The sequence below is a fragment of the Pelophylax lessonae genome (genome assembly GCF_965119305.1).
Source record: "Pelophylax lessonae genome assembly, chromosome: 2".
NCBI classification, from domain to species: Eukaryota; Metazoa; Chordata; class Amphibia; order Anura; family Ranidae; genus Pelophylax; species Pelophylax lessonae.
In genome coordinates, this window is record NC_138769.1 from 715,443,865 (window position 1) to 715,468,444 (window position 24,580).

A 24,580-nucleotide genomic window follows, 5' to 3' on the forward strand; every position below is an offset into this window, starting at 1 on the left:
CCAGGAGGAGGTTGTATGCGATAGCACCGGTGTATTTTTCTCAGGGCAGCATTCCTCTAAAGCAGGGATGCTCAACCTTTTGAAGAGCAAGGGCCACTTAAGTGATTTGGCAGCTGGTTGTGAGCCGCAATGAATTATGGGTTTTTACTGCCCCCCCCCCCCCCCCCCCCAAAAAAAAAACTTAAATGTAAATGGGCCCTTACTGTCCCGAGCCCCTATAAGGCGGTTTTCACACTGATGGGCTGCGGTTTACCTGCACCACAGGTGCGTTGCACCTTCAGCTTTCCTGGGGGTTAGCAGCGCTTTGCCATAGACTTCTATTACATCTTGCAGGTGTGGTGCACTTTCAGAAAATGCACCAAACTAGCAGGATATAATAGATGTCTGTGGCTCAGTGCAGCAAAGCCACAGGTGCACTGCGCTGCATCTGTGGATCAGTGTCAAAGCGGTCTAATAACCTTTTTTATAGGTGTTAATATCCCCATTGCCAAAGTGAAGTGATGAATTTAATTCACTGACCTTTTCCTCTTCTAGCTTCTGTTGGCATAGCTCCCCCAGGCTGCTAGATGGGTCCTAGGCGAATTGCACTTAGTATCACTCCACCTAGGACAGGAGACGGCGCTACAGAGGAAGCATCAGCTTATGCGACTCCTGCTTCCTCTGCTGCCGGTGTTCTAAAATTTAGTCGGACCCATGAAAATTCCGGACCCTCGTCACTTCCGGTGACGCTACGTCATTACCCAGCTGATGCGAGCCCCGGTGCGCATGCGCACAAGGCATTTTCAAGGTCAGATGAAATTCTAAGACTTACGAACAGCTGAGAGGAGGAGGGGCTGAGGTGGGACGCACACATCGCTGCGGGATAATGTTACAACACCGCCGCGCAGAGCTGACTTAGAGGAGGCGGGAAGGAAGTGAATACTCATACTAAATAGTAATGATAAAAAAAATAAGAAATACTAAACATTTTTTATCATTACTATTTAGTATTAGTATTTACTTCCTTCCCGCCTCCTCTAAGTCAGCTCTGCGCGGCGGTGTTGTAACATTTTCCCGCAGCGGTGTGTGCGTCCTACCTCAGCCCCTCCTCCTCTGTCAGCCTTTCGTAAGTCTTAGAATTTCATCGGACCTTGAAAATGCCTTGTGCGCATGCGCACCGGGGGGTCGCAGCAGCTGGTGGTGACGGAGCGTCCCCGGAAGTGACGAGGGTCCGGAATTTTCATGGGTCCGACAAAATTTTAGAACACCGGCTCCATGCAGTCTGTGTTGCTCTGGGGTCGGCAATCCATTGCACGGGATCTGGGCTTGCCAACCCGCCATTGATTAACAGCAGCGGGAGCCAATCAGAAGGGAGAGTCCCGTACAGTTGAGTCTCTCGTGCAACATCGCTGGATTGAGATGGAGCGGAGGTAAATATTAGGGAGGGCTGCTGCACACAGAAGGTTTTTTTATCCTAATAGAATACATGTAAATAAATATTCTGCCTTTTTCAACCACTTTAAGGCTTTCCTTTTTTCTGTAAGCATTCCAGGAAAGCATTTTGTTTTGGGTGTCTATTTACACTTTGATTTACTGTGAAGAGGTTATGTGAAAACATGGCTTTTAATTATAAAAAAAAATTAACCTGTGTGACACATTAAATTAATTCACTCTTTGTGAATGTGTTTTTAAAAATTAAAAAATTCAGCTTGTTGCATTTTTTTTTTTTTTTTTTTTTTTTAAGCAGGTTACCTTACCTTAGGGGTCGGTGCCTCTTCTATAGTAGTGAATGTGCTCAAAGACAGAGAATGATAATCATCAGCTACTTTCTATTTGATGAACTGTGTCTGTGATTTCAGTAGGAGAGATGTTCTCTGCCATGTGTGACTGCCAGGCTCTGCACCCCGACCCGGAAGATGAGGACGACTCTGATGATGATTTTGAAGGAGAAGAGTATGATGTGGAGGCTCATGGTGAGTTCAGCCTTTCAGTGCTAGTCATGTAAATAATATTGGGCCTATGCACTTTTGTTTTGTTTTTGTTAGCACTTGAGCTCCGGAAGGTTTTAGTGCCGGTGTAACGTTAAAAAACCATACCTCGTTAGCATTCCATACCCTCGTCACTTCCTGTCAGAAACAGCTGAGCAGCGTAGCAGTGCGCATGCTCGGAGCCCTGGATACATCATTGAACAGCAGAGAAGTTGACAAGTGCGCATGCTCGGAGGGTATGAAATTATCACGGTAGTGTGTGTAATGTTATACTTGCGGCGGTTACATTAAAACAGTTCGGCTGCAACATGGGTCATCTCTGCTCCTATCCCTGTCACTTCCCAGATGTCGGCTACTAAATATAAAAGCGGCGGCGGGTGTATGAAATGTAAATGACGGAGATGTTGGCTCCGTGATCCGCTTTTATATTAGCCGAGATCAGGGAAGTGACAGGGATAGGAGCGGAGATGACTCATGTTGCAGAGGAGCTGTTTAAATGTAACTGTGGCAAGTGTAACGTTTCTCACACTACTGTGAGAAATCCATACCCTCCGTAGGTGCACCGGAAGAGACGAGGGTATGGTTTTCTCATGGGTATGGTTTTTTCATGGAACACCGGTTCACATTTGTGCGATCACAGAGATCGCATGTAATTCAGAGCGCACTGCTCCTGAAATTACATGCGATCTCTGTGCGGTGCAAATTGGGCCATACAGTTTGTATGGCTGAATTCGCACTGAAACACGCACAGGACCGCTTTTTTGGTCCGCAGCAGAATCTGGTCGCATGGTGGTTCACACTAGTGCGATCCGATTCTGCGCAAACTTGCAGATCGCACTGCGATATGCGATCTGATCTGGGGTGTCGTTAACATTTAATTGACACCCCCACGTATCGCATATGGTAGTGTGAACTGCCAGGGGTGCGGATGCGATGCGGGAACAGGCTGTATATTCACAGCGTTCCTGCATTGCACAAATGTGAACCGTCACTTACCTCCTTTATGACCAAGGAGTTTTTTTGCTACTCAGCACTGCGCTGCTTGAACTGGCATTTGCACACTGGTGCAACACTACACAAATTAAATTCATATTTTTTTTTCCCCACAAATAGAGCTTTCTTTTGGTGGTGTTTTCAGACCGCTGGTTTTTTTTTTTTTTCTATTATAAAATTGAAAAAAGACTGAAAATTTTGAAGATAAACTATTTTCTACTTTGTTATAATACATATCCAGTAAAAAAACGAATTTGTTCATAAATTTTGGCCAAAATGTATTGTGCTGCATGTCTTTGGTAAAGAAAATAAATACGAATTGTATATAAATTGGTTTGTGCAAAAGTTATAGCATCTACAAACTATGGTGTATATATACTGGAATTTATGCAGCTATGACTCTATACTAGTAATAGCGGTGATCATTGACTTATAGTGGGACTGTGATAGTGTGATGGGCAATCTGGCGCTAACAGGCACTATCTTGGAGAGTCACTAACGGACACTGATGTCACTAGTGATACTGATAGTAATCAGTGATAATACTGTACACTGACACTGGCTGGGAAGGCGTTAACATCTAGGGGCAATCCTTTTATTTTACTATCTGGTTTTGTTTTTCTCTCTGATTTTCCGGGAGAAGAATCCCTCAGATCGCTGTTCACTGTACAGAGTTCTGTGTGTTTGTAAACCGAGAACTCTGTGTTATTGGACACAGCTGATCAGCTAAAATCATTGGCTGAAATCAACTGTCAAACTCCTGCTGTGTCCAATCATGTACGTTGTCCGTCCTGCCTGTGCCACTCCCCCACAGTAAATCTGTTGTGTGGGCAGCAAGCGGTAAATTTGTGTTTCCTTCACTAAAATAAATCATTTAAAGTGCAGGTTGACATGCAGAAACAAGCAGCACTATAGTCACCCCTTCAATAATCCAATGCCTGCAAGCTTCTTCGCTGGTGCTAATGTTTTAGTGCCAGGTTCAGAATCTTTAGCCATTTATATTGGGCTGGCAAAGGATGACAGAGTGATTATTTCTCTGTCACTCATTGACAGGCGCAGACTTCTTGATTAATATCAGTAGGGATATACTGCCCCCTACAGGAGTAGGACACTAGGCAGGAAAAGTTCTGGCCACACCTTATGGGCAGTCCCATAGGGTATATCCTCTCTCTCCCTGCTACAGGATGTCAGTTTTTTTTCTGCCTAGTCAGGAGTAAGGACCTAAGTTCCTTGCTGGGATCTCTGGTCCTGGCAAGCTTTTTTTTTAGATCTTTTTTAGTTAGCTTTTTTTCTCCAGTTTGTTCCTGTGAGATCTTCAAGCAATCATGCCGGATCTGGGCGACGGGCTGGATGTTGAGATCCGGTGGTCACCCCAGCCGGCCTACGAGCGCGTGCAGGCCCTAGCTCCGCGCTGGGTCGGCCGCGACATAGTCCCACTGGACGGGTACTGGCCCCGCGAGTTAAACGTCTCGCCAGGTCGCCTACGACCAGTCGGAATCTGAGTCGTGGCATCCGTATTGGCCGACAGCCCCCCCACCTCGGTGGAGAGGGGTTCTGTCAGGAGTTGGTGCCCGCCTGTTCCGATATGGTGAGTAGAATGTTCCCCCTCTCCCCCTGACGGGTTTTGGGGTGGACGCGGGCCCCTCCCCGGGATGGTCGGACCCTCATGATTCCGGGTTCCCCTCTGTCCTATTACACACCCCCACCTATCTGCCCCCCTCACTAGTGGGTACAGGCCACATATGGAGGCGGTGGGGGGGGGGCGCCGCCGGTGTTACCCTAAAAACGATCAGGGGGGGGTTAATACCTGTGCTTTCAGGCCTATCTATGATCGATCCGTAGGGTAGGCTCGCGGGGGTCCCCTGTTGACACTGCGGACCGCACAAGGCCACCATTTTCCCGCAGGCCGCCATTTTGTTGTAGCCTGCATGGTGGCGGCCATCTTGGTACACCCAGCTCGTCCTGCTTGAGAGCTGAGTAGCTGTAGTAATCACCAAGGGCGTGGCCCCTCCATTGACCCGGGAAAATCACTCCACAAAAGACTTCCTGTCAGATAGACAGCGCTGAGAGCAGTCCTGGTTTGAACTCTGGTGCATCAAGTGGTGAGCCTTTTGGGGGTCTCTCTTCTCTCTCTATGCGGGGGTCTCGAGCACGTGACCACTGGGGGTGCTTTAGCGCTGGGGGCTTCTTTTCAAAAAAAAAGTTTGTTTTTTTTTTTTTTTTTTAATTTTGTCATTTTTTGCTGACAGGTTTCCCTGGCATTGCCATGGACCCTGCTGCACATGAGTCCCCATCTGATCCCCTCGAGGTGGCCGCAGGGCCCTCCGATTCTCCACTCACCATTGATTCGCTTTCAGCGGTCCTGGAGTCATTTGTGTCCTGGGTGGAGGGGGCCTGTCAGGGACGGGGGGCTAAAAAACGACCCCCACCCACCCCTGTCTCGTCCGATACCTCAGACTCTGATCCTGAGCCGGTCGCTTCTGCCGTGGGTTCCTCCTTTAGGGTTGATGTCCCGCGTCCCTCTGACAGTGAGGATGATCTTCCTGCCTCTGCCATAGCGCAGGACAAAGCACTGGTGGACGCACTGATTATGTCAGTCCGGGAGACCCTAAAACTGGAGGTTGCACCAGTGGAGGCAGTTCAGACGGAAGTTGCCTTTGGCACTCGCAAGCCCTCTAAGGTGGAAAAGGTGTTTCCCTTTCCCAAATGCTTTGATGATATTATTAAAGACGAGTGGGCTCATCCAAAACGACCCCCTGGGATGCCTAAACGGATTGCTAGGCGCTACCCGTTTGAAGAGTCCCTCCTTAAAAAATGGACGCTGCCACCTGTGGTGGATCCACCGGTTTCCAGACTAAATAAAGCCACAGTTATCCCGGTGGAGGATTCCCCGTCCTTTCGGGATCCAGTTGTCCGTAGGGCGGAATCTGTGTCCCGTTCCATATTCTCCCTGGCAGGATCGGCCCTAAGGCCAGTGTTTACCATTGCTCTGGTTTCACAGACATTGACGGAATGGGCCAAGCTATTACGCCATGACCTGGAGGGGAGAAGTCTCCCTCCTGCCGTGCCGGAGTTGCTGGAGCAAACAGTGCAGGGGCTACAGTTTGTTTGTGATGCCGCACTGGACGCTGCCCCATTGCTGAGGCGTGTGTCGATCTCGGCGGTGGTCCTCCGGCGCATGCTATGGTTAAAGTGCTGGTCGGCGGATCAGGCTTCCAAAAGCATTGACTGATCTCCCCTTTCAGGGGGATCGCCTGTTTGGTGCTACCTTGGATGAGATTATTAAGGATCTCACTGGGGGTAAGAGCACCTTTCTACCACAGGCTAATGGAGGTAAGGAACCTCGTCGCAGACAGGGACCTTCCTTTACAGCTCACAAGAAATTTTTTCGCTCCTCCGGGGCGGGCGATAAGGCAAAGTCCTCCAAAGCCCCCCCGGGGGGTTTCAAGAGACCCTGGTCTGGTAAGCAAAAATACGGTCCTTCCAGACCTGAGGATAAGACCGCTTCAGCCTGAAGGTACGCCCCCACCCAGATCAAGGGTGGGGGGATGTCTTCGCCGGTTCCCGGACCCGTGGCTTTACAGTATTCAAGACAAATGGGTTCACAAGGTCATACGGTCGGAACACAAGATCGAGTTGCGATCGCTTCTACCGGTGCGGTTCTTCCCTTCCAATATGCGACTGTCCCCGAATCGCCTAATTGCTCTGTTGGGGGCAGTGCAGCACTGGATGCAAAGGGCACCCATAGAGGGTGCCTATCTTCACGTTCCCATTTACGCAGGACACCAGCGGTATCTGCGCTTTGCGGTGGGAGCGGACCATTATCAGTTTGTGGCGTTACCCTTTGGTCTCGCCTCTGCTTTCCGGGTCTTCACAAAAGTTTGGGCCCCAGTCCTGGCGTTGTTGCGGCAGCAGGGCATATCGGTCCTGGGCTACCTGGACGACCTCCTCTTCTGTGCGGAGTATCCGCAGGCTCAGTGTCATGCGCGAACTCTCCAAAAGGAGATTCTTCTCAAATGGAACTGGAATTCCGATTCCCTGGACAATCTGATCCGGCTGAGCGAGCGGACCAGGTAGTTTCTGGTTTGGGGGCCTCGGTCTCCGATGCTCAGTCAGGGGAAGCCCTTTTTTCCGAAAGTATCCAGGTTATCGACAAATGTGTTGGAACTGAAAGCGATCAGGTTTTGCCTAGTTCACCGGACCGAGCATCTTCAGGGCTGCTCGGTTTGGATTCAGTTGGACAATGCCACGGCCGTGGCCTATGTCAATCATCAAGGGGACACCAAGAGTGTTCTGGCGGCCGTGGAAGTGGCCGGCAGGTTTTGGGTGGAACAGTTTGTTCCAGCTCTTTCTGCAGTTTACGTTCTGGGTGTGGAAAATTGACAGGCGGACTTTCTCAGCCGTCAGACCCTGGATCAAGGGGAATGGCCTCTTCAGACAGGTGTTTCACCAGTTGTGCCTTCATTGGGGCACCCCGGACGTGGATCTGTTGGCATCTCGGCGCAACAGAAAGGTGCAGAGGGTTGTAGCCGTGCCCGCGATCCTCTGGCAGACGCCGCAGACGCACTGAATACTCTGTGGGGGCAGTACCAGCTGCTGTATGCCCTTCCTCCTCTCCTCTGTCCTGTCGTTCCCCCATATCTGGTGGTTCATAGGGATAAGGTGGTTCTTCGTCTGAATCCATCCTTCCTTCCTAAGGTGGTTTCAGAGTTTGATTTGAATGAGGATATTGTATTATTCTATTAAGGGTCGGGTTCCTCCGTTCCCTGTTAAGGCACACTCTACTCGGGCTCTTAGTGCTTCCTGGGCCTTTCCGCCATCAGGCGTCGGTGCTTCAGGTTTGCAAGGCGGCTACCTGGTCCTCGGTTCATACCTTTACAAAATTTTATAAAGTTGATGTGCTGGCATCGGCGGATGCCTCTTTTGGCCCCAAGGTTCTGCAGGCCGCTGTTTGAGGGGACCATTGGTCTACCTCGGGGGTTTTTGTTTTTTTCAGTTGGGTCTCATCCTTTTGTTCGATGAGTCCTTGATGCTTCTGGTTGGCTCCAGTTGGGCCTTCTGGATTGGATTTTTATTTCTGTTATCCCACCCCTCATTTGTGGCACTGCTTTGGGACGTCCCTACTGATATTAATCAAGAAGTCTGCCTCTGTCAATGAGCGACAGAGAAAATTGGATTTTTGACTTACCGTAAAATCCTTTCCTCTTAAGCTCATTGACAGACGCAGGACCCGCCCCTCTATTTTTGAGTTGGTTTGGGTTGAATTCTCTGACACTGCTTTGTTACATAACTGACATCCTGTAGCAGGGAGAGAGAGAATATACCCCCTGGGACTGCCCATAAGGTGTGGCCAGAACTTTTTTCCTGCCTAGTGTCCTACTCCTGTAGGGGGCAGTATATCCCTACTGATATTAATCAAGAAGTCTGCGTCTGTCAATGAGCTTAAGAGAAAAGGATTTTACGGTAAGTCAAAAATCCAATTATTTGAAGCATTTCTTTTTTAATTTTGATGGATTATGGCTTACAGCTAGTGACAACCCAAAATTCAGTATATCATAAAATTAGAGTATTGCAAAAGACCAATAATAAAGATTTTTAATACAGAAATGTTGGCTTACTGAAAAGTCTGTCCATGCTTAGTATAGCATGCACTCAATACTTGGTCGGGGCTCCTTTTTGCATAAATCAATGCGGCGTGGCATGAAGGCGATCAGCCTGCGGCACTGCTTAGGTGTTATGAAAGCCCAGGTTGCTTTGATAGCGGCCTTCAGCTCATCTGCATTGTTGGGTCTGGTGTCTCTCATCTTCCTCTTGACAATGCCCCACAGATTCTCTATGGGGTTTAGGTAAGGTGAGTTTGCTGGCCAATCAAGCACAGTGATAGCATGATCATGTGACCAGGTATTGGTACTGTTGGCAGTGCTGGCAGGTGCCAAGTCCTGCTGGAAAATTAAATCAGAATCTCCATAAAGCTGGTCAGCAAAGGGAAGCATGAAGTGCTCTAGAATTTTCTGGTAGAGGGCTGCGCTGACTTTGGTCTTAATAAAACAGTGGACCAACACCAGCAGATTACATGGCTCCCCAAATCATCACTGACTGTGGAAAATGTTGCATTTAATTTGGAAATCAAGGTTCCAGAGTCTGGAGGAAGAGTGGAGAGGCACAGAATCCAAGTTGCATGAGGTCCAGTGTGAACTTTCCGCAGTCAGTGATATATATATATATATATATATATATATATATATATATATATATATATTTCTGTTTACATCGCAAAAAGTAAAAACCTTTGTGTACAGCATTGCATGACCACGCAATTGACAGTTAACCATTTGCCGACCGCCCGCCGCAGATATGCTGTGGCAGGCTGGCTCGGCCACGCGATCCGCCGTACCCACGGTCGCTCCCCGTTGAGAAAGAACAACGGTCTGCTGTTGTAAACACAGCAGACCGTTCTCTCTGAAATAAACACAGAGCGCCGGTCCAGAAGTTAAAGAAGCGTAGTGCTAAATAGCAAAAAATGACCTGGTCATGAAGGGGTAAAACCATCTGGAGTGGAGGTGGTTATAATGGCAGCATAGGACAGCACATCAATAAAAAAATGTTAAATCTTGCTCAGCTGAAACTCCCTCCCCATGGGTGACCACGTTTATTGTTATGGGAACATGGACACCGTCTGCTCACTCCCAGCCTGTACTACTCTAATATTGTGCTGACGCCTCCAGCGCCATAAAAATCTCCAAGAAGACGGTTCACTGGGTGCAATTGATGGATGGGGAATGCTGTTTCAGCAAAGTGGTTCAAATGAATCATTCAATGTGCATTGCTTGCAAATGCTGAGAAGGAAGAGAGACTCTGTGCTAGGAATGTGCGGCAATCCATTTAACAAGGGAGAGAAAAAAATGGTATGTGGAAGAACCTGGTTATTTCTATCCTTTGACATCAGTCATCCAGGGGGTGTCTGCTCAAAATACAGGGTACCTATAGATGTGATTATCTGACCATAGTCAGACGTTTTCTGGTGGTGATTGTTTTGGATAATTGGGATTTTTAATGTCCTGATCTGTTTGGCACGATTGCAAAGATCTTGTTTATTTCACAGCATACACCCTCCAGATGTCAGGGGGCTTTATCTCTTTTACTGAATTGGCTTACTGGAACAGTTAAAAGCTTTCTAATTGATGCTCTTTCATAATTGAGATTTGTGCTTGCAGTTGATTAGGCTTCATTGGTCTTGTTGCTCGCTTTGGCAAAACACGCATGTGCAAAAGTCCATCACAACTGAAAGGATGTATCAGTATCAAGCCATCTTTTGTGAATGTTTTTCTCTTTCGATCATTGACTGACACAGCGCCTGATATTCATAGCCTTTGTGTTATACTGCCCCCTACAGGAGTAGGACACTAGGCAGAAAATTCTGGCTACACTCATGGGCAGTCCCAGGGGGTATACTCACACTCTCTCTTCTATAGCCACTCAGTTTTTTTCTGCCTGGTAAGGGGTAAGGACCTATTTGCTTGCTGTAAACTTTGGTCCTGGCACCATTTTTTGGATAGAAAGTTTTTTTTCCTCTTGAATTTTTTTCCTTTGAGATCTACAATCAACTGCTGGACGGGTTGGATGATCTAGATCCAGTGGTCATCCCAGTCTGGGCAGCGACCTCGTGCAGACCCCTGCTCCGCGCTAGGTCGGCTGCCACATGACACCCCTGGATGGGGGCCGGCCTGCGAGTTAAACGCCTGGGGTCTTGGCCTGAATCGCAGCATTCCTCCTGGCCGACAGCACTCCCCCCCCCCCCCCCCCCCCCATTTAGATGGAGAGAGGTTCAATCTGGAGCGTGCCAACCTGGTTCCTGGAATGGTGAGTAGCTGTCCCTGCTCTCCCCCTGGAAGGTTTTGGGGTGGATGTGGCCCCTCCTTGGGATGGTCAGCCCCCCGGGTTCCCTTCCTTCCCGCAGGCGCCCCCCGCTTGCCTATTCCCTCATCCTGCTCCCCCCTCCATGTTTGGGTGGTCCGGTCACTTTCCTGGGTTGGGGGCAGGGCGCTATCTGGCGAATAGAAATAGCAGCAGCCATGACAGTGGAACTCTGGGCGGCGATTTTGGCCGTGGGAGCCCCTCCTCATCCCCCAGTGCTGATTCCTGGATCATTTTACGTCCTGATTGCTGCACGTGTAGTGCAGATTCCCCTGGTGGCTGCAGGTGGCTGTTTCTGTGGGTGGTGAGTCTAGTGCGGTACTCTCCCTCTCTGCTGAGGATTGCTTGGTGCTTTGTGTCTGGCGACCAGGTGGTGCTGCCAGCACTGTGGGGTTGTCCCTTAGCAGTGTTTTACCTTTTTTATGAGGTCCCCCTGGTGACTCATGGAGTCTTTGGAGCACGTTCCCCCATCTGATCCCCTCTCTGAGGCTGTGGGGCCCTCTGGGTCCCAACCATCCATTCGTGCACTGACGGCGGTCCTGGAGTCCTTTGTCCTGGGTGGAGGTGGCTTGCGTGTGAGGGCTAGCAAAAAGCGTCCCCCACCTTCCCCTGCCTCATCTGTCTCAGATCCTGAATCTGATTCAGCGGACAGGGTCACGCTGCTGGGTCTGCAACCACACGCCTGGAATCCTCTAAAGGTGAGGATGATTCCTCCGTCTGCGACCACGTAAGAAAAAGCACTGGTGGATTCACTGATTGTATCTGTGCATGAGACCCTGAAGACAGAGGCGCAGATGCCCTTTGGCATTCACAAGCTATCCAAAGTGGCAAAGGTGTTTCCTTTCCCTGCCCATTTTGACAGAATTGTCGCTAAAGAGTGGTGGACGACCACCTATACTAGGTGTTACCCCTATGAGGAGTCCCTTCTTAAGTAGACTGTGCCACTGGTGTTGGACCCTCCAGTTTCCAGATTAAACAAGGCAACCATGATTCCGGTCGAAGAGTCCCCGGGCTTTAAGGATCCGGCTGACCGGAAGGCGGAGGCTGTGGCCCGCACTATGTACACTCTGGCTGGTTCAGCAATGAGGCCGGTGTTTACCATTGCCCTAGTGTCGCAAACTCTGGCCGAGTGGGCTAAGCTCCTACACCGTGATCTGGAGGGGGAACAGCTCCCCCCTGTCTTTTTCGAGCTGGCAGACCAGCTGGTCCAGGGGCCGCAGTTTATCTGTAATGCCTCTTTGGATGCGGCTTCCCAGATGGCTCGCCTCTGTTTTTGGCAGTGGTCTTTCGGCGTGTCTTTTGGCTCAAGTGCTGGTCTGCAGATCAGACTTCAAAAAAGGCCTTAACTGATCTGCCTTTTCAAGGATATCGCCTGTTTGGAGCTACCCTGGATGATATCATTAAAGGTCTCAGAGGGGAAAAGTACTTTTCTTCCGCAAGCTACTAGGGGCAAGGAACCTCGTCGTAGACGTGGGCCTTCCTTCTCAGCTCGGTTCTCCATGCAAAAACCCGGAAGTGTTGTCATCAGCGGTAGGGATTGCCATACGCCACATGATATGACTTAAGAGCTGGTCGGCTGACCAGGCTTCCAGAAGGCCTTAACAGATCTCCCCTTTCTGGAGCGAGCGATTGTTTGAAGACTCCTTGGATGAGTTAATAAAAGGCTTCACGGGGGGGGGGGGGGGGGGTAAGAGTACTCTTCTTCCCCAATCCTCCAAACGCGTTTTTTTTTCATGTCTCAGGGAAACATGAGAAAGGTAAACTGTTCAGGGCCTCTGGAGGGAGCAAAAAGGCTTGGTAGGGTAAGCCCAAGACCAGTCAGTCAGGTTCGGCGGGCAAAATCCTCTTCTGCAAGAAGGGGCGTCCTCACCCATTTTCTGGGGTGGGGGGGGACATCTGCGTTTCTTTCAGGAAGCCTGAATGTCCTTGACCTGGGACAAGTGGGTTCACGAACCGGGTCGTTCCCGGTACAAGTTTGAATTTTGGTCTCAGCCGGAAGTCAGATTCTTTCCCTCACATCTTTGCCTGTCTCCAGATCACTTGAAGGATCTCAGGGAGGCAGTGCGGGACCTCCTTGCACAAGAAGTGATTGTGCCGGGTCCCTCACAGGACCGGTTTCAAGGTTTTTATTTAAACCTGTTCACGGAGCCCAGGAAAGAGGGCAAGGTGCGTCCTAATTTGGACTTCAAGTCTCTGAACCACTTTGAGTAGTAGCAGTAGTTTCGGATGGAATCCATTCAGTCGGTAGTAGCAAGGGGGATTTTTGAGCCTCCATTGACATTGCGTATCTGCACATCCCTATATACTGGGACACCAGAGGTATCTCCGTTTTGCGGTGGCGAAGGAGCACTTTCAGTTTGCGGTGTTACCCTTTGGTCTCGCCTCCGCTCCCAGAGTCTTCACCAAGGTTATAGCCCCGGTGTTGGCGTTGCTGCGCTAAAGGATTGCGATCCTAGGATATCTGGTCGATCTGTTGAGAGCAAACTCTCACCCAGCCTTGTTGGGCGAACTGTCTATCAAGGTTCAGACCCTTCAAGAGTTCAGGTGGATCATCAACTTCAAATCTGCATTGACCCCGCCGGTGCGACTGGATTACCTGCGACTAACTCTGGACTCCTCCGTGGCAAAGATCTTCCTTCCCGGGGACAAACTTCAGAAGTTGCAGGGAGAGATCCGATTTGCTGGAAAGCGATCTCTCTTCTCTATGGACATGCATGAGAGCCCTGAGTCTGATGGTATCTACCTTTTCAAGGCGGTCCCATTCGCTCAGTTTCATTCCAGGTCTCTGCAAAAGGAGATCCTTGGATCCGTGGAACAAGGATCTACAGTCCTTAGACAGAATAAGTTTGAGCCGCCTCACGAGGTCAACGCTCTGTTGGTGGCTTCAGTGTGCCCTGAGTCAGGGCAAGTCCTTTCTACCTCTGCTGTGGACGGTGGTCACCACGGATGCCAGCCTGTCAAGCTGGGGCAGGGTGCTGGATGACCCCTGTGCCCAGGGAGTCTGGTCGACAGATGAGTCTTCGTTACCGATCGATATTCTGGTACCCAGACAAATCGCGAATCAAGATTTGTCTAATCTATGGACAAATCGACTGCTTGGTCTCCCGGTTCGCATCCAGTCGGACAATGCCACGACTGTGGCCTACATCAATCATCAAAGGAACACAGAGTGCCTGGGCCGCCAAGGAGGTGGCTAAGATTCTGACATGGGCAGAAGGATAGGTTCCAGCTCTCTCCGCAGTTGACATTCCGAGAGTGGAGATTGGCAAGCAGATTAGAATGAAGGTCCCTTCATCCAGAGGTTTTCGTCTCCTGTGTGTCGGAGGTCGACCTGTTTGTGCCACAGCTAAACTAAGAGGTGAAAAGGTTTGTGGCCAGAGCTCAAGATCCTCTGGCCGACGCGTTGGTTGCTCCTTGCAGCCAGTATCGGCTGATTTATGCCTTCCCTCCGATACAGCTGTTGACGGTTTCTCCGTAGGATGGCGGTAGAGAATGTTCCAGTGATTCTGTTGGCTCCAGACTGGCCTGGTCAGTCTTGGTACGCAGACCTGGTAAAGATAGTCGTAGTGCCTCCCTGGTGGTTGCCTTTTGAGGGAGGACCTGCTGTGGTCTCAGGGGCTGATCCTCCATCCTGCTTTAACGGCATGGCTGTTGAAGGCCAGGTGCTGAGATAGCAGTCTCGGAATCTGTGCTTCCTACCCTGCTGAGGGCTAGAACAGCGACTTCCAGAAAAAATGTATCCTCGCACGTGGAAGATGTGTATTTCATAGTGTGAATCGCAAAATTGCACCCTTGCCTTTTTTTCGGTGGCTAGGGTCTTCGCTTTCTTGCAGAAAGGAGTTGAGCAATGGTTGGCCTTGGGCATGATCAAGGGTCAAGTGTCTGCTTTGGCGATGTACTTCCAACGCCCGTTGGCTGCTAATACCTTGATTCACACTTTTTTCAAGGGGTGTGTCATTTGGATCCTCCGACGATCTCCCTTGCTTCCGTAGGATTTGACTTTGGTTTTGTCTATTCTTCAAAAGCCTCTTTTTGAGAATATAGGGACATATCTCCTGCCTTTTTTTTTTTTATATCAGAAGGTTGCCTTTTGGTGGCTATTACTTTGCTTGCAGAATATCGGAGTTGGCAGGGCCTAGTCATTGAGCAGACAAATCCTCTGGTCTTAAAGTGGTTAAAGAGAATTTTTTTCTCTTTCAGGGGTTTATATTTGCTTTCTATGGGTAAGCTCCTGTTGTTCCTGGTTCAGCTTTGTTACCCAGTTGGCTATGTTTTTGCCTTTTGGAAAAACTTTTACCTGTGTGTGTGTGTGTGTGTGTGTGTGTGTGTGTGTGTGTTTTTTTTTTTTTCTTGGTCACATTCTTCCCACCCCTCGTGCCTACACTGCTTTGAGACATTCCTATGGTATAAGAAGCATAAGATCTGTGTCTGTCAATGGACGATAGAGAACTGGATTTTTGTAAGAACTTACCCTAAAATCCTTTTCTCTGAAGTCCATTGACAGACGCAGCACCCGCCCCTCTGATATGGGGATGGTTTGTGTCTTTTTCGCAGCTTGCTACGAAGCTGGCTTGTGGCAGAGTGTGTGTGGGATTATGCTGTGAAGGACAGCCCCTGTAGGCGTGTCAGTGAATTTTTTCCTGCCTAGTACTACTCCTGTAGGGGGCAGCATAACCCTATGGTAGAAGAAGCATAAGAGCTGCGTCTGTCAATGGACTTCAACGAGAAGGATTTTACGGTAAGTTCTTACAAAAATAAATTTTTCTTCAGAATAACAAAATTTAGGAATCTACAACAAAGTTTAAAATCTCTGCAATGAGGTAGGTCTTTTCACCTGTCCAGCGCCAAAATATAGTTCACCTTGCCCTGAAATCCTCCATTTGTACATGGACACAAGAAATGAACTACAAACTCTTGTCCCACTGGTAATGCACTCTGTCTGCGCTGTGCCGGTTCTTCCCGAACACGTCAGATGTGTGTTGGAGATGCCGAGGGGAACTGGTGACCCTGCTCCATATATTTTGGATAGATTGAAACATTGGACAGAAGTCAGGGCCATCTCCCTATACCCGAGGACCCTGCCTTCTTACTCCATTGTACATCAATGTCTCTCAAGAAATACAAAAAAATCGATCCTATGTCATTTGCTGAACTCGGCGAAGTCGTGCATTTCTCTGTGCTGGAAGAGCTCCAACTCGCCCACTGTTGCCATGTGGCTTAGGAAGGCAAGATCGATAAATGCCCTGGAAGACCTTTTTCTAACTTCCCAAAATAGGCGGGAACAATACACGAAAACCTGGGCGCTCTGGGATATGTTTATCTACTCGGATGAGGGCAAAGCTTTACTAGGTGACTGAACACCGTTAGTTGAGGCCAAGCTTTTTTCCGGATGCAACCATCACAATCCCCCCCTCTATTTTTTTTTTTTTCTTTTTCTCCCCCCCCCCCCCCCTCCTTATCGCTCTACCTCCCCTTTCTGCTCTGACCCCCCCCACCCCCTTGCCCTGTTCACCCCCCTCCCCCTACTCTTCCCTGAGATCATTAGCCCGCCTCCCGTTTCTGTATGCGGGAGCTGATTCCTTGCTTTAAGATGTGAATTCAGACTTCAGCTAATATCTATTCACTGTGTTTTAACCACTTGCCGACTGCCGTCCGACTATATACGGCGGCATTCAGCCCCTCTAGGGAGCGAGCTCGCGCCCCCGCATCATGCCACGCGAGTGAGTGGCGGACCCGATGTCCGCCGCTCATTCGCGATCCTCCGGTACAGCGGGAGAAAGGCAGGCGGCTAGTGTAAACAAAGCCGCCTGTCATTCTCCCCTGTGTAACAGCACAGATCATACAGTCCTGCAATCCCACAGTTGATTTCTTCACACCAAGCTGCTTGCCTATTGCAGATTCAATCTTCCCAGCCTTGTGCAGGTCTACAATTTTTGTTTCTGGTGTCCTTCGACAGCTCTTTGGTCTTGGCCATAGTGGAGTTTGGAGTGTGACTGTTTGAGGTTGTGGACAGGTGTCTTTTATACTGATAACAAGTTCAAACAGGTGCCTTTAATACAGGTAACGAGTGGAGGACAGGGGAGCCTCTTAAAGAAGCTACAGGTCTGTGAGAGCCAGAAATCTTGCTTGTTTGTAGGTGAGCAAATACTTACTTTACTGAGGAATTTACCAATTCATTAGAAATCCTACAATGTGATTTCCTGGATTCTTTCCCTCCATTCTGTCTCTTAGTTGGAAGTGTACCTATGATGAAAATTACAGGCCCCTCTCTCATCTTTTTAAGTGGGACAACTTGCACAATTGGTGGCTGACTAAATACTTTTTTGCTCAACTTTACATAGATCAGAGGGGAGTGTTTTTTTTTTTTTTTTTTTTTTTTTTTTTTCCTCAATAAAGTAGTTACTTTTTTCTAACTTTTTAGGAAGCTCAGCACCTATCCACACATTGATGAATTTAGATGTTAAAGCGGAGTTCCACCCTAAAAATAAATTTTGCAGCATTAGTTAGCATAAAAAATCTGAAAAAGAATTGGATAGTTACCATATTTTCCGGTGTATAAGACGACTTTTAAACCCCTGGAAATCTTCTCAAAAGTCGGGGGTCGTCTTATACGCCGGGTATCGTCTTATAGGCCAAAACTGGAGAATATGCGGTGGAGGGGGGCTCAAAAACATCTGCGGTATGCCAGAGGTATGGAAAAATGAGAGGGAGAGAGCAGCGATGTGACCAGATGTGTCGGGAAAACATGCCTCTTTCTTTCACCCGTCTGACCCACCCGCCCTTGTATCCTATTACTCTACCTTCTTCTCTGCGTCCCTGCGTCTCGCTCCTGAGGCCTGCTAGGTCTCCCTGTGAGAGTGGGTATCCCTGCCACAAATGCGCATGTGCCGGATTTCGGCAGAACAAGCCGAGCCGGTGCAGCCGCATATTAACCCTTAGATGACGGAGCTGCATGGATGGATGTCTACAGCGGGCGGACAGGAGAGGAAGGTGAGCGGTGTGGAGTACGGGGAGATGGACACTGGATCAGCATGCAGGGATAGCAGCTTTCATGGGGATACACAACTTCATGGCTACAGCAGGGCAGAGAGGAAAGGAAGGTGAGCTGTATCGGCGCTCGGCTTGTAGTCTTATACGCCAGAAAATACGGTGAAAATTTTTTTTTCACTTACCTTGTTTTTAATGAAAATACACTTGCCTTCCTTCCTCTTCCTCCTTGTGCGGACACGGCCGCCGACGTCACTTCCTCCTTTGCATTGTGTCCTGGGAGATGAGCGTCATCAATCCCAGGATGCAATGGGAACGGCCGCTACTCTGATTGCCGATCGCAATCTACAGCACATGCATGAGATTGCGATCAGCATTCTGGGTAGCCAAGAAGCGGAAGAAGGACACAGCGGGGGACACAGCGGCTTCAGATGCCCACACCGGAGATGGCCGCGCTCTGCAATCAATTTTAAAGGTAAGTATTTATCTTTATTCTATAACTGTAATGACCTGTAATGTGGGGTTGGTGTTAGGGTAATTGGGGATAGCTTAGGATTAGGGGGTTATTTTTAGGTAAAAATGGCCATGTATGTGGCCTGAACTCCGCTTTAACGTAAAAAACTAAGGCTAAGGCACAACAAATAGGCATAAATATCTGGCTTGTTTCGACTGTATCATCATTTGTCACTCATTATTTTAATATGTGCTGTGTCAAGTTTATGCTGGCGCTGGTTTTTCTGCTCTAATTGTGCTTATGCTCTTTCCATAGAGCGAGGACTAGGTGAAGGCCCCACGTTTTATACCTATGAAGAAGGCTTGTCTCATCTCACTGCTGAAGGACAGGCCAACTTAGAGCGGTTTGAAGGCATGTTGGCCAGCTCCGTAGGTCCGCATACAATGGCCGGGGTCCGGACCGAAGGTTCTGATATGGGATATGAAGGTGAATTTAAAAGCACTAGTTACATTTGCTTTAAATGTGTAATGCATTTTTTAACAGGAAAAGTATTCTGTATTAAAAGGATATCTGTGGTCACACCATAAACTCCTTTTAGAACATCCGCATTGTAGAAACGCTACAAATAATCTAATGTAAGCTTACCTGGACAAAAAACATTCTCCTTTCATGTAGAGGTGCACTGATCCGACTTTTTTTGTACGGATATCTGGCATTGTGTATCTGCCAATACCGATCCGGAACTACACGCCTAAAGCATGCGGCTGCAGTATAGAGCAAAGCCGCTGCTTCATGTGTACGGCTCCTCCATTCACAGGCAGAGTGCATCTGATATCACTCCGCCTGTGAGCTGGACCTATACAGGAAGTAGTGGCTCCCATCCCATACTACTACTACGCCAAGTAAGGGATGGCTGAGCCGGGACTCGGCAAAACCGGATCGGCCCGTGGATTGGTTAATTTTACAGATCCCCGATCCAGCTATTGTGGAAGTATCGGCGCCGATATTGGATCCCTAATATCGGATCGGTACATCCCTACTTTCATGTGAGTGCTGTCTGTCTGCTGGCCGTCCATTTCCACAACTTCCGGTTTTGTGCATCCTGCATGTATTGCGGTTTCTCCTACGGTTTACCTTCAATTTCTATAGGCTACATATCCCATGGTAACAGCACCTCTGTAGTTCAGAAGGCAGGCTCTGTGAAATCTGTGACACAGCATTGCCTACTTACAGGGCATAGTAAATCCTTGTCACAGAATTCAAGGAAGTTAATGTGTGTGATTCTTCAAAGTAAGTTTACAAGACCATTCAGATTTTACAGGAAAAAAAAAAAAAATCATGTTTGAGAATATTGGTTCTGTAATGGTGGTTGTACACAAGACGAAAAATTGTACGTAATTGTAAGGTTCATTTGATTTTCTAATGAGTGAAATTATGGGCTATATATAAATATTTATTTTTTTTTTTTTACACTAGTAATTATGGGATATATCATTTATTTTTTTACACTAGTAATGGTCGAGATCAGCAACTTATAGCGGGACTGTGATATGGCGGCGGACAGTCATGCAACTGCCATTTTTGACACTTTTTCTTTGGGGACCAGTGACAGTAATAAAGTGATCAGTGCTAAAAATATGCACGATCACTGTACTAATGACACTGGCTGGGAAGGGGTTAAACGGGTGATCAAAGGGTTAACTGTGCCTAGCCTGTGCTTTCTAACTGTGTGGGAAGTGCTTTTACTAGGGGAAGGCATTGATCCATGTTCTGCTTTGCAGGAACACAGGATCAATGCCTTTTCTACTGACAGAGCGGCGATCTGCCTTGTTTACATAGGCAGACTGCCATTCTGCCTTTGTATCCCAACGATCAGCGGGTGCTGGTGGACATCAGGTCCGCGGGACCCGCTGATCAGCTCACACTGTAGAATCGCAGCTGGAGCGAGCCGGCGGCACACACGCCTGATACAAAGAAGCCCAGGATCACATGTATACATGTGCTCCTGCACAGCTTTGCCTCCCTGTAGAAGGAAACTGCTATAGGTCGTTGGGCAAGGGGATATATAGGGATGTGTGTGTATGTATATAGAAAGCGCATATAATTGCTACACTAGTCAAACTATAATTAAATGTTAAAAATGTAACTTTCCTTTTTATAAAATCACACACAAAATGTGAAATAACACCAGAACATGCGCTGATCCAATGAACAGTCCCCAGCTTGCTGTGGTGTATGATTTTTCAGTGCGTGGTCATTGCAGCTCCTCCTAGTATCCACTGGGTGGCAGACTTAGTCAAAAACACAGCTGCAAAAAGGAGACAAACAGCGCACCGCCGACCTCGCATAGTAACGTTTATTAGAGACCCATACCACAAGACTTTACAATTGCACTCACATTTTCAACTTGAAAATGTGAGTGCAATTGTAAAGTCTTGTGGTATGGGTCTCTAATAAACGTTACTGCGCGAGGTCGGCGGTGCGCTGTTTGTCTCCTTTTTGCAGCTGTGTTTTTTTAATTTTTCCTTTTCAAGCTGCAGTGCTGTAATTTTCTGTAAAAGGCAATGCAGTTCAGCATCATGGAGGCATTCTGTACAGAACACCCCCAGAAATGTCATTTCTCTTCCGTTCACTGACGGACACCGCTTCAAGTCTTCAGACCATTGAGCTTCATGCAGTCTCTCTTCAGGAATAGGACTGGGTGGAATCCTTTTTGGTTACACCCCTGGGGCAGTCCCAGAGGGTATCCCATCACTTCCTGCTGTAGGAATCCTGTTTTTTCTGCCTAGTCAGGAGTAAGGACCTGGCTCTATGCTGGGATCTGTAGTCTTGCCATTTTTTTCCTTTTTTAAATAGAATTTTTTACTTTTTTCTTTTATTATTTTTGTTACTGTGTGAACTACAATCAACAGCCGAACTGGGTGACGCACTGGATATTCTAGATCCTTATGGCCTTCCCAGTCTGGCCTGCGAGCGCATAACTATTAGCTCTGCGCTAGGTTGGCCGCGATATAGCTCCACTGGACGGAGACTAGCCGGCGAGTGAAGCACCTAGTGAGGTCGCATAGCCCTGGTCACGACAGCAGTCACGATCAAAGTCGCAGCACCCCCATTCCAAGATAATGCAGTGGACTGCTGGGAGTGGCACCCGCTTGGTGACCGTGGTATGGCGAGTTGTTCCCCATCCTTTCTTACGGAATTGTTGGGGTGGTCGCGGGCCGTCCCTGGGGTTGATAGGCCCCTCCTGTGTCCTTCCTTCCACTCATGCTTTTCCCCCCTTCTCCTTAGTGGGGTTCCCCCTACATAGGTGCCCTCATCTGAACCCTGGCCCCCTCTGGGGAGCATGGGTGCTTTTGGGTGGGGGGCTTGTATGGTGCTGGGCTGGGGAAGTAGTGGGTGATGCCGCTGCCGGCCCCAGGGTGTACCTGTACCTAGATGCTGCGGGGGAGGGGGGTGTACCCTCCTGGGGTTCCAGGGTCCCGTGCAGCACCGTGTGGTGCCACCATTTTGCCGTGGATTCTGTATTCCCAGCTTCGGCAGCCATGTTTGTGTAGTCCAGTGGCCATGATTTTGGTTTCTCCATAGTTTAACGGCGGCCATTTTCTTGTAGTGCTGGGCTGCGGTGGTCTCTAGTGTCAGCAGGGCCATTTTAATTACCCCTTACGGTCATGGAGTCTCTGGAGTGTGTTTAACCACCCAATCCACTTCTGGAAGCTGCGGGACCCTCAGGGTCTGTCTGCCCTGGCTGCCATAACGGCAGCGCTGCAGTCGCTAGTAGCCAAAGTAGATCTGGCCCTGCAAAGGAGGCCTGTCAAGAAGCTCCCCCCATCTTCACCTGTATCCTCTGCTTCCTCAGAAGGTAGATTTGGCTGCCATGGACGAGAGTCGGCCCACTGGGTTTGTGTCCACGCACGCTGAGTGCTCCAATAGTGAGGATGAGTCGTCCTCTGCAGCCGCGCATGAAAAATCACTGGTGGACACCCTGATTGTGTCAGTGCGGGAAACTATAGGAGGAATCAGCTGAAGCTGAGTTGGCGATGCCGGAGCAGTTTGGCACCTGCAGATCTTCCAAGGTGACAGGTGTTTCCCTTTCTTGCCTATTTTAACAAGATTGTCACTAGTCAGTGGGGTTCCCTGAAACGCATGGTTGGAATACCTAAGTGTTTTGCTGGGAGATATCCCTTTGAGTCTCTTCTGAAAAAACAAACGGTTCCACTGTCGGTGTACTCTCAGGTTTCCAGGCTAAATAAAGCCACACTTTTGCTGGAGGATTCTCCATCCTTTAAGGACCCTGTGGACAAGAGCGGAGGCCCTGGTCCGGTACCTCTTCACCGCGGCTGGTTCAATTTTGAGACCAGTGTTTGCTATCTCCTTGGTATCCTAGACTTTAACGGAATGGGCTAAGATTTTACACCAGGATCTGGAGGGGAGTCAACATCCTCCTGAGCTGTTGGATCATTTGATCCAGGGGTTACAGTATATTTGTAATGCATCCCTGGATGCGGCCCCCTTGGCCTGGCAGGGTTTCGGTGACGGCTGTGATCCTTCGCAGCATGATCTGGTTGAAGAACTGGTCGGCCATATTTCCGCTTTGCCCATATTTTTCCAAAGACCGTTGGAGGCGAAATCCTTGGTTCAAACTTTTGTGCAAGGAGTTCCCTGGTGCCTCCGTGTGACTTCAATTAGGTACTGTCAGTACTTCAAAAGCCTCCTTTTGAAAATATTCAAGAACATCCTCTGCTCACGCTGTCGCAGAAGGTGTCCTTAGTCGCTATAACTTCCACACGTAGGGTGTCTGAGGTGGCTGCATTGTCCGGTCAGTCACCTTACCTGGTGATTCATAAGGGACAAAGTGGTGTTGCGACCCTGTTCGGAGTTCCTTCCTAAGGTTGTCTCTGGGTTTTATTTGAATGAAGATATTGTGTTACCATCCCTATGTCCTAAGCCGAAACATTGTAAGGAAATTGCCTTACATTCGTTAGATGTGGTAAGGGTGATTCGGGTGTACCTGGCGGTGACTGAACCGATTTGAAAATCCGAGTTTGTTCTTATGGATGGCCCTCCTAAGGGGCAGGCTGCATCTGCTGCGACCATTTCCAAGTGGATCAGGCAGACAGTGGTGCAGGCCTATTCCATTAAGGGTCTGGTTCCTCCTGTCCCTGTTAAAGTGCATTCTACAAGGGCGCTTAGTGCTTCCTGGGCCTTCCGTCATCGGGCGTCGGTTGTTCAGGTGTGCAAGGCGGCTACGTGGTCGCCTGTACACACATTCACAAAGTTTTATAAGGTAGATGGACTTGCATCTTTGGATGAGTCCTTTTAATCGCAAAGTTTTGCAGGCTGCCGCTTCTTGAGGGTGGTAAGCTCCTGTTACCTGGTTGGCTATGTTTTATCCTTGTTGGAAATTCTGCGTTTGCTGTGTTTTTTTTTTTTTTTTTTTTTTTTTTCTCCACCCCTTCATATAGACACTGCTGTGGGACATCCCAATGGTCTGAAGACTTGAAGCTGTGTCCGTCAGTGAAAGAGAAAAAAATGGATTTTTGTATCATCGTAAATTCCTTTTTCTCTGAGGTTCACTGACGGACACAGCACCCGCCCCTCTGTTGGGGTTGAGTTATGTTCTTCTGACACTACTTGTTACAAACTGGAAGTCTATAGCAGGAAGTGATGGTATACCCTCTGGGACTGCCCCAGGGGCGAAACCAAAAAGGTTTCTGCCTAGTCCTACTCCTGAAGAGACCGCATAAAGCCCAATGGTCTGAAGACTTGAAGCTGTGTCCGTCAGTGAACTTTAGAGAAAAGGATTTTACGGTAAGACAAAAATCCAGTTTTCCTGCTTGTGTGACTCGCTGATTTTCTCACAAGCCTGCACTAAGATGCAAGTCAGATTTTAGGCATCCCCTAAAACAAAATTTTTTGGTGAGCTACTCTCAAAATGAATTCACATCTAAAGTGATGCAGACCCTGCCACTTCACTAATTCGTGCCCTGCAGGTGCAGCAGCTGATTTATAATTATACAATCACTCCCATACAGATTTAATCAGCACAAAGACACAAACGAACACACAGCTATTTAGATGTTGTTTTTTTTTTGTGTGGTTTTTTTTTTTTTTGGCTTGGTTTTTAAGGTGTTTATATGAACTTTGCATAAAGTACATGTAAAAGACATAATTTTACCTGTCTAGTACTTTTACTTGAATTTTGCACCCACTGTGCCACTTTTAGAAATGCCTGAGACACTTGCAAAATGTGTCTGCACCACAGTCT

The 24,580-nt window shown here is 48.5% G+C and overlaps 1 protein-coding gene across 1 annotated transcript in view; it reads left to right on the forward strand.

The window, feature by feature from the left end:
- CLNS1A (chloride nucleotide-sensitive channel 1A) overlaps positions 1–24,580 on the forward strand; it is a 42,778-nt gene that overhangs the window by 6,674 nt on the left and 11,524 nt on the right. Inside the window, exons 4-5 of the mRNA XM_082244288.1 lie at positions 1,839–1,952; positions 18,631–18,801. Coding sequence (XP_082100414.1) covers positions 1,839–1,952; positions 18,631–18,801 — 285 coding nt within the window. The remainder of the gene's footprint in view (positions 1–1,838; positions 1,953–18,630; positions 18,802–24,580) is intronic.